The sequence below is a fragment of the Populus euphratica genome, unplaced genomic scaffold, assembly GCF_000495115.2.
Source record: "Populus euphratica unplaced genomic scaffold, PopEup_1.0 scaffold3.1, whole genome shotgun sequence".
In the NCBI taxonomy this organism is placed as follows: domain Eukaryota; kingdom Viridiplantae; phylum Streptophyta; class Magnoliopsida; order Malpighiales; family Salicaceae; genus Populus; species Populus euphratica.
Genome location: NW_011499847.1, coordinates 3249917 through 3260445, shown reverse-complemented (window position 1 = coordinate 3260445; position 10529 = coordinate 3249917). Strand labels below are relative to the sequence as shown.

The following is a 10529-nucleotide window of genomic DNA, read 5'->3' as shown; positions in this document are numbered from 1 at the left end:
CAACTCGTGTAGAAAGATTATTAGGTGCCTCCGAGAAGCTGCTAAGAAATAGCTAGCATGGCACTGCTTCTTTGAATCTAAAACTTTGTAATAAGCGGACAAAATACTTTATTTTTATTAAAATAATATTTTTTAAGTTAAGGATTGGATTGACTAGATTAAACAAATAATTTGGGCCCACTTTTGATTTTTTGTTTTGAAATATCTTTGTAAGAATTATCACATCGAAGAGAAAGATCAGAGGAGATTTTGGCATTAGCTAGCTACTTGCAGGTTATTAAACCTCCATAGTAATTTGGATTTAGAAGCAGACGAAGACATGATTTTCTTATAATAAGCTTTTAGCTGGTTTTTTTTTTCAAGATATTATATCTGCTTTTTTTAAAGGAAGTTTTTTTTTTCCAAACACTTATATTTTTAAAAATTATATTAAAATTTGTTTAAATTACAAGCACAACGTGGTCAAATGAAAAGGAAAAAAAAAAGTCCTTTTGTGACTGAAATTGGTTTTTTTTTTTTTTTTTTTTTTTGAGGAGGGATTTTATATTTGTTAAAAAATCACAACATCTGTATAATTGAATTGATATATAGCTTCGTGGATTCTTCACACGATTATGAAAATATGATAAGTTTTATTCAAACATACCCGCTGCCGAGCGCGGGCCAAACTCTAGTAAATACATGATGAGCAAACATTCCCAGACACCCGGATTAGTAAACAAAGATTAGCATAACACACATGCTTAATTTTGCAAAGTTTAATTCATTCAAGAAACCTAGGAAGGGGGCTTCATTTCTGTCTTGATAGCAGCAACTAGCTGATCGTAAGCCTCTCCCCATGCTTTCTTCATATCTGGTGACCACATTTCAGGTACAGCTTCCTTAATTGTCTCCAATAAGGCAAACTTTGTTACCTGTGCAACATTTACATAGGCAAAGTTGAATAAAACAGGGTGTATGCACACTAGTTTAGTTCTTAAAATGGGCAGATTTGTTCCCAAAACAAAAATAAAGTGTTTTTTGTTTTATTTGAATTATATTGCTAATTAGTTTTAATTTGATCACAGGTTGATTATTAACAATTATACCTCATAATGTTCATCAACCACACCATATTTGAAGTGGACAGCTCCTAATTTTTTCAAGCTGGACTCTCTCACTGTTACTTTCCCAGCTTTCCTTAGCTGCACAGCAGATTCACAAGTCTGCAATATCACACGGTACAGGATATTTTAGTGTAAGATTTTGGAGGCAATGAACCCATGGAACTTGGTGATGGACAAAGTATCAACAGAATATAAAAGGTGGGTTTCTACCATGATAAAGACAGACATGGCATGGGGCTTGAGTTTTGGATTCTGCTCGACAGGAACGCTTGAGTCTCTCAGGAATGGGAACAGTTTCTGTGCTGATGGAGCAATTTCAAATATCCTGCAAACATCAATTAATGCAACAGTAAACAACTTGTACTATAACATTTGGAAAATGCAGTGTTGAACCTGAACTTGTTGGTGCACAGGAGGATATTAAAAGGACAAGACTGGCTTACTTCAAGAAGAATTTAAGACCCAATTCTGAAGCATTCTTCTTCATTGCACTCCATGACTTCACAACAAGAGCTTCTTGTTCTTCTGTGAAACCCTTGAACTCCGAGGAACACATAGTGGCCCGGTGTTTTAGAATGTGACAGGTTGGTGATTTTATAAAAATGGGATTGGTGTTCTGAGCCCATCTTGGATAGCTTTTCATTTATATAGCCAAATTCAGAGAAGATGAGATTGACTCTTCGTGGCTTTGGAAAGCCATTTTGTTGGACTATAATAATAATTCACAAAAGTTACCAGCAAACCAAATGTCCAAAAACCAGGGGCCAGGCCAGGTTGTTTGTGGCGGACGTGGTTTTAATTATTCAATTTGGATTGGCATTGTAATGGGATTGACCAATGGCTAGTATATCTTCGACAGGATACAACTATTCAATTTGAAATTTTCTTCAATTGTTAATGGAGATCCTATAAGTAAATTCTCCACAGACACTCGCTCAACAGCTGTCCCCCTTGATTTTTCAGTTTCCCCCCCTCTTTTTTCTTCAGTTTTGAAGGCTGATTTTAATAAACAGAGTTATGATTCTGTTTAAATACAGTGCACAAAACTACTGAACCTGGTTCTCCAGTGTTTGCTACCCTCATATATTTGTGAAGGGTGTTGATGGTGAAAGTTGACTTTCAAATTATAATAATTTGTATATCAATCTCTCTTTAGGATTTGAACCATCTGTAAATTCCGTTCAAATTTGGGGAGCATATATTGATGTGAAATCCAACGGTTGCATTTTCTCACACTTTCTTTTTTGGATTTTGGTTACAAGGTAGATGGGACATGGATGCCGGACGGTTGAGCTACATGCTCATTGGCAACATTTTCAAATACTGTAACAGTGTAGTCGGCATTACTTCTATGGCAGTGTCATCAGCAACTATGGCATTTGGAAGAAGAACAAGCTACAACGGGGTTTGAGACAGGAAAAACATCACGAAAAAATGACCTATTCTGATAGCTTCTTCGTTCACCATGTTATTCAAAGAAAACAGTACAGCAGAATTAGATACGCAGAGTGAAAAATGACCTCTTCTGATAGCTAAAACATTAACAGAAAAGAATGACCAATTCTGATACATTCTTGGTTCACCTTTTTATTCAATAACTAATACAGAATGATCAAAGAACCCTACTTGAACATTTTTATGACAAAAATTCAAGCTTAATTCATCAGATATAATGTCTCCCTCCCAATGTCTTGCTCAAGGAGTCTGTGAAGGGGACTTCATTTCATTTTTCTATACCAGCAACCAGCAGGTCATAAGCTTCTCCCTATGAATTCTGTGGATAATTAGTTAAGCAAATCATGTTCTGCTGCTTAAGTAAAGAGGATGTTCCTGAATTTATTAGGGTTGGTTAATGAATAGATTGATAACTTAATTTCAACATAACAGTTAATTATTAATTGCATTGTTACCTCAAAATGTTCATCGACAAACCCGTATTTCAAATGAGTAGCTCCTAAATCTTTCAGACTGGACTCTTTGACAGTGACTTTGCCAGCCTTCCGGAGTTGCGCTGCTGATTCAGAGGTCTGTAACGGGCATCTTAAATCTTAGTTATTCTAACACTTGCAATAAAAAAATCCATCCATTCACTATTTCAAAGATAGCTCAAGAAGAAATAAGCACTTAAATGCAACTTGTTTCCTATTTCATACTGCACTTGACTTGGCCCTGGGATTCTCCTTTCATGAATAGTGACTTGCCTACAGGATCAAACTGCCATTGTTGAAGTCCCAGACCAAATACGGAATTTCTTTATTCCTTCTAGCATTTAGGTCTTCGAATTTATGTTCCAAGGAATTATCTAAAGACATTGTTAACAAGCAGGATAGCACATGGTTTAAGTCAGAGTACTTAACCAGGACACAGTAGAGAATGATCACACTTACACAAGACATGGTTTATATCGGCGATTGATTGCTTTCAAGTTATTTCTAGCAATGTTCATTCTGTTTTGGAATAATTTTTGAGAAGTTAGCACTCTTTCTTTAGGCCGGTTTGAGAAAATGAAAAACCCAACTCACATAATTGTCATGCCTCAATAGCCTGCCTAGTTCTCTTTGTCAGAATCTTCATCATCCAAGTTATCTATATGAGTTATTTCAAACTATCTATCCAGATCCTAATCAAGCCAGGTGTTGTGTTTCTCTACCTTCAACTTTAGCTTAATCCAACAGAAATTTCATTTTTAACTTTTTTTCCTTTTGTGATATATCCCATAGCTTGTTAAGACATCAAATCTGAGCTCTTCACAAGCTGTGGTTCCTTTAAAAACCTAGCAGTGCCTATGTTGCTTACCCGACTACCATATTTCTAGTAAGCATATAGTACGGAAGTAATTGAAATAGTTATGTAGATAGGAGAAACGAATAGACTGACCATAACAAAGACAGTCACGGCATGAGGTTTAAGCTTTGGATTCTGCTCCAGAGGAACTTCTGAATCTTTCAAAAATGAGAACAGCTTCTTTGCAGTGGTGCAATCTCAAAGATTCTGCAAATAAAAACTATCTCGTTCAACGTATACTCAAGATTAAATCCCAAACCCGCTTGGTATTAAAGTAAGTTCGCAGAAGAACTTCAGGCCCCATTCTCCAGCATTGTTCTTCATGGAATTCCATGATTTGACCATCAGAGCCTGTTGCTCTTCACTAAATGCACCAACTTCTAATCTTACACTCCTTTCCAAATCTTTGTATATAGCCAGATCATACAATGAATACCAAAAACCAAGAAAATATAGCCAGGGAAAAGGTAAAAAGAAAAACGACGCTACTTCTGGAATATTTTGGAGTTCTGCATTCAAGCCCGTGGAGTGCTGCCTCTCTCTCTCCCAGTGGTGGAGCTAAAAAAAATTTAAATGATGGTCGAATTACAAATAAATATTTAATATTATATATTATATAAACATGTATTACTAATAAAAAAATAAATTTAAAAAACATGTGTTAAATAAAATTAATTTAAAAATATTTTTAAAATAAAAAATTTTACATTATAATTATTTTTTTCAAGTTTTTATATTTTAAATTGTTTTATAATCTTTATTTTTAATTTTATTAAAAATATTTTAAAATTATTGACAATAATTTTTTATTGACTTATTATTTTATATAAGTGAGTTAAATATAAATATTAATATATTTTTAATTTTTTTTTTATTGTATCTCTAAATTTTTAAATTTTTAAATTGTTCAATTTTTTATTTTTAATTTATTTTTAATTACTACTAAGTTAATCAACATTATTTTTTTATATAAAATTCATAACAAAATATATATTAATTTATAAAAACTCATTTCAATTCATATTCATATACATATAATATTATCCATACACATATTATTTTAATAAATTTATAATTACTTTAATAAATTCATAAATTATTATAAATTTTAATATTTTTAATAACTAATTATTAAAAAATAAAATTAAAACTAAATAAAAATAATAAAAAAACTTACATAAAAGGTTATTTATTTAATTAATTAATAGTTTAGAACTTGAAAAGAAATTTTGTAGAATGAAGAGAGGCATGAAAAATAATTAAAAAAGAAAAGCTTGTATCAATTAGTAGTTAATAAAAAAATTTAAAATTATTAAGTTATTATATTAAAATTTTAATAAAAAATATTAAAAAAAAAGGGATTAAGGGGGCAATTGCCCCCTTAATTTTCATTGTGTCTCCGCCACTGCTCTCTCCTGACCCATGATAACTCCCATGGATTGCTGATGCAAGAATCTTGGACCAGATTTTTGTATTACATAATGCTTAGAGACATCTCTTATGTCACATTTATTGATGCCTGTATCTGTAAGTTATAGTTGCAGTTTTTTCCAAAAAAAATTAGGTAAAGAAGTCAAAAGAGAGAGAGAGAGATGGAAAGCAAAAGATACTAACCATTAGAGAGGATCGTAGTAGCCCTTGTAGTAGGAGTGCTGATAGTGAGACTCATCATCTGGTGAACACTTAGTAACAGAGACAAAGAAGAACTTGGGAGGAAATGATAAACAGCTGAAATCGGTTAGCTTTGAAGCACTCATATAGATGAATAGAAAGCAGCTTCATCAGTTAGGTTCTGTTATTAAAAAAAAAAAAAACCTGGCTTTGGCTGAAACCAAAGAAATTTAATTTTTTTTTTTTTTTGATTTACGTGGGGTGTCCGGGCCAGCTTACGCGCACCACGACTAATCCCCACGGCCCACTGAACACCCTGCAAACCCAGCAGGCAGGTAAGGCAGCGCGGGGCTGACAGGCATGCAACTCCAAGACTCGAATCTGTGACAGCAGAAGGCGTAAAACGCCATTCCACCGCTGAGCCGTTGCCTTGGGTGCAGAAATTTAAATTTTAACCTTTCAGGTTGTGGTGGAGCCAAGATTATTTTTCTACTCTGGTGGGGTCATTCTAGTACAATGCATGACCTGGGACAGTGTATTTCTTGAAAGCTGGCATCCATGATTTGGACTTGGTGACTGAAGATGCGACTCTCACATAGTTGCTGCTTTATTTTGGATATGTCCCATGCTGGCACAGGAATCTGGACTCAGAGAAAAGGCCTGGACGTGTATAATATGGGGGTTAAAATTTGTAGCATCTGTAACTGCTCAACAAGACCTTCAACCCCTTCGGAAGATGCTTGAAAAAGTTTGGGCTGACATTAATCTTAGTATCTCACCAGATGCGCAGAACCAATTCAAGTCTGACCCCTGTGAGAGGCCTTCAAAGAGAAACCATAGTTAATAGTGGCCAAAACTTTCCGCTGTTCACGTTTCCAGGGTTCAGTCAAGGAGACATTGGCATTCAAAGAGAAACCATAATCGATACACTGTCAACTGCCGACAGCAAGCCCTCCTGATAATCACAATTAATGTCAACATGAAGAAAAAGCCAAGGACTGCAACGAATGGAAGTTTTGTATAATTTGTGAAGCAACCAATTTTATTTAGGATCTAACGTGGCTTCTCAGATTTGGAAAACAGGATTTCCAATTATCAACTGCAATAAAGATCATGCATACGCACCACTTGCGAGTATCGTGAATACTACAGGTCATTGAAGCAAACTCTTCATTCACTATAATGAAGAATGGAAGTGTAAAAAAGATAGACAATAAATCTACCAAAACTTTCGAAAGAGAGTCAAGATAAGACACCAATTATGAAACTATCCACTTCCATAATTTACATCAGGCTTTCCAACCACTGAATTAAAAGGAACTGCCACCCTTTCTTTCACGACGCAGCGAACTTCCCCATGTTGCCGTACCAGGATTCTCCCAGGTGGGCATTGAACACTTTGTTTCCTCTCATCAGCTGCTGGTTGCCGACACAAGCCCAAAACCTTGAGAGTAACATTTTTCTTTCCAATGCCAGGTCCAAAACCAGCCAAGCTTAACACTGATATTACACCAACAAGGCTAATCACAGTCTTGGCTGTTGTACTGATGATGTGCCCCAACCCTTTTCTTGAGTTGGATGCAGTTGGTACCTGATTGCTTTCTGACTCGTCCTGATACCTCTTTGCTTCACCATTTATTATCCCATTGGACTTGTGTGTGGAATGAAAGTGCGAAAGATGGTGATTGTTTAAAATCAAGGACTGTGGAAAGCGGCTAGGATATGGAGGAAGCAAGAGATCATTATTATGCTCCACAGTTTCCCCAGCAAATGCAGAGGCTTCCTTTATTACTTCCAAGTCTTCCCCTTTGTACTCCTTAAGCTTATCCAATAATATCTTGCGGCTATGTTCAATCTCACCAAGGGCAACTTCTTTTTCATAACGTTGCTGCTGCTGCAAAGCCTGGCCACCAGAGGGAAACAATTAAAGAGCTCCTAACAATTATGTATTGCATCTCAAAGAAGTTTGTCTCTATACATGTCCTTTTATTGAATAAAGAAAGGTATTACCTATTGATTTTGGATAATTCCCATATGCATAAATCATACAACTAAACTTTGGACTGAAAAAGTTTACTACCTCATTCTCTTCATTGTCAATCACAAGTTATTTATACTACCAATATTCTCCATGCCACCACAATATCTCCACCCGCACTAGCACACAAGTGCATGCACACATGACGAAGGAAATTACATTAAAGAAACAAAAAGAAGAGAATGTATGTAAGCTGAAAAGTTAAAGAGTGCAAAATATGATTGGAATATCCCATTTCAAAGCAAGATGGAGAGAACATTGATAGGATGTCAAGTGAGAGCAGTTCATGAAACAAAAGATTTTCTTAGGCTCACAGAACAGAAATGAACAAAACTGATTTATCAGATCATACAAGTATTCTAAAACATCATTGTTTGTGTGAGCCTGACACCCCCTTCAAAATTTTATACCCTGTCCTTTTATTAGTTCGTAATATGTGCAGCAAAAACCCTGTGAAGATAGAGCACATTCTAGTGAAGGACTAAAACCCACACATAATTCACACCCCTGTCCATGTTTACAAGTCACCACATCAAATTAGACGCAAGGCATCCATGCCTCAGTAGATCTGAAATCGAATACTCATCAAGACCTCGCAGAAAGTATTCAAGTAGTAACTAAAGTTTTCTTTGCTGCCAACAAAATCAATTTTAAAACAAATCCATCTCCTTGTCATTGGTAAGGAAATCCACTACAAACATACAGAAACAATGAAATCATTGTGGTTAGTGTGTGATATGTCACAGTCCTTGTCATTAGCAAGGAAATCCACTACAAACATACAGGAACAATGAAATCATTGTGGTTAGTGTATGATATTTCACAGCTGTAGCAACTTGTAAACACTAGTAAGAATTCAGTAAGTAATCTTTAGCATTTTACAATCTTGAATAGTAGGTACTGGTCAAATGATTTACATCAGGACTATAGCAAAGACAAACTCAAGTACTTTCAACATAGTTTCAAGAGAACTACGGCGTTCAAACAATTAGTTGCATGACATGGAATAGCTTTTTTCAGTCTCAGTAAATCATAATTTGTATGATGAAGTAGGAAAAAATTGAAAATGTTAACATCAATCCAAGATGATAAAAATAATTCTATCTCTGCTTTCATGTGCACAAAATTTCCCAGCTTCCAATTGATGAGTAGCAATCACATGATAAGTTCGTCACAGCAATTTTGCAAGAAAAGCTGATTCCAAAGCCAAAAGATATGAAAAATACAATAAATCAACCCAAACCTTAGAAACCAAATCCTCTCACCCACTCCCATTCATGCTCAAGCTTTTGCCTTTGGGCACAAGACATAAACTTCAAAATATGGTCTCCACAATGAACCTAAAACCCAATTTATACGTCTCATCCATTATTCATCAAAAACAAACAAATGGGTATTTTATATTCTTCTTAAAAACACTCTTATTGTCAACAAGGTTGGTGTTTTGGCGTAAAAAGCCAAAACCCTAACTTTAACAAGAACAGAGAAATTGGAATCATAGAAAATGAAAAGAAACCTGCAAGTTAGAGAGCTGGTTCTCAAGGGACTCAAGAGCATCACGGATATGCAAAAGCCTCACGGTCTCATCATCATCTCCTTCCTCTGCTTCACTCAATAAAACCCCATCAAGAAACTCCGAATTATTATGACTCTTTCTCTTCTCCCCTTTCTCTTCAAGACCGTCACTCTCTTGCTTATCTTCTTCAAAAGATTGATTCTTTATGCTGTTGGAAATGTTGTTGGTGGTTGCTTTCTGAATGCAATTACTGATTTTTAATCTCAAGTCTGTAGCTTTAGCCAACACTGCTTCAATTCCCTCATCTTCCATTTTTGTTTTCTCTACGTGGGTTTTGTTGGCACTGAAAAGAGTAAAGAAGCTCGGGGTTTGTAGGTGATATTTTATTTTTCAAGGGTTTTGTTATATGTGGCAGAAGCGCCAAAAAGGGGTGCTGGGTTTGGGCCATTCTGCGTTGCGCAAGTGATCCTGGTGCTTTCTGAAGAGATAGATCCCTGTTTCTCTTTCTTTTCTTTTGCTTTCCACTAGTGCAAGACAAGACCGAAGTAAACAAATTTCATGTCACGAACATCTTCACACACACACACACACACACACACACACACACACATATATATGTATTATCCAGAAACAATTTTTATAAATGGTTCATACAGCTTATATTTTACATTCATAAATTAACACTTCAATTTGTATAAGAATTTAACGTGAAGAATTTGTTTTCTCGAAATCCACGCACACACACATATATATATGACCATGCATTTCATTCACGAAAAAAAATAAATCTTCGACTTTATAATAGTAATAAAAAGTCTTAGAAAGTTTTTAACATGATTTGCGAGATTCAAATCTTACCATAGATCTATGTATTGACTTTTCTTTTAACTAGCTATTTTTGGCCAACTCCCCTGTATGAAAATTGAGTTTTCTTATGTTTTAAATAAATTATTTATATATAAATTGGTAAAATTATAATAATGTTTTTTATAAAATGAATCTATTTTTTGCCATCTCTTCCGTATGATAACTGAGTTTTTTAGCTTTTAAATAAATTGTTTACATTTAAATTGATATATTTAATAAAAAAAATTATTTGGAGAGGAAAGGAAAGGATATGTAGAGCACATAGCATCAAAGAAAAGGGAGCAAGAAAAGATGCTTTGTGTGGCTGAGGGAAAAGGTGCCCTGCCATGGACAGGTGGTGCACCGTGCACATGTGACACGGGAGCAAGGTTTCTGTGCCCTTTTTGTTTTTTCAATTTATTTAACTCACAAAAAAATCTTATAGTTCTGTTTCCACCATGTTTGATTCTATTGACATCCTAGGGCAAGTACTGGAAGCAGCGCATTCGTAGTGTTGACCATGAATTTGGAAAATCCCACCCACCCATACTTTCTGACTTTTGAAACCTTTCCTTCATATTTGTTGGGAGATAGCTTATCTCTCTCAGATAAGGCTAGCAAGAAAGGT

General features: G+C 35.1%; 1 protein-coding gene across 1 annotated transcript; it reads right to left on the bottom strand.

The window, feature by feature from the left end:
* Positions 1-608: 608 nt before the first annotated feature.
* Positions 609-9582, bottom strand: LOC105111212 (uncharacterized). The gene is made up of 12 exons (XM_011006523.1): positions 9056-9582; positions 6770-7404; positions 6623-6647; positions 6310-6364; positions 4154-4294; positions 3984-4048; positions 3017-3133; positions 2431-2501; positions 1550-1744; positions 1317-1431; positions 1089-1205; positions 609-914 (listed from the first exon to the last, which is right to left on the bottom strand). Exons 1-12 carry the CDS (start codon positions 9365-9367, stop codon positions 777-779), a joined length of 1986 nt encoding a protein of 661 aa, XP_011004825.1. The 5' UTR covers positions 9368-9582; the 3' UTR covers positions 609-776.
* Between the last annotated feature and the right edge of the window lie 947 nt (positions 9583-10529).

What these genes read in the sequence shown, in the direction of transcription:
- LOC105111212 (XM_011006523.1), bottom strand. Translation starts at nt 9,367, where the DNA reads ATGGAAGATGAGGGAATTGAAGCAGTGTTGGCTAAAGCTACAGACTTG. An exon ending in CGAACTTACTTTAATACCAA is followed by an intron (nt 4,049 to 4,153) that starts GCGGGTTTGGGA and finishes CATTTTTGAAAG; the next exon opens with ATTCAGAAGTTCCTCTGGAG. An exon ending in TGGTTGATGAACATTATGAG is followed by an intron (nt 915 to 1,088) that starts GTATAATTGTTA and finishes AATGTTGCACAG; the next exon opens with GTAACAAAGTTTGCCTTATT.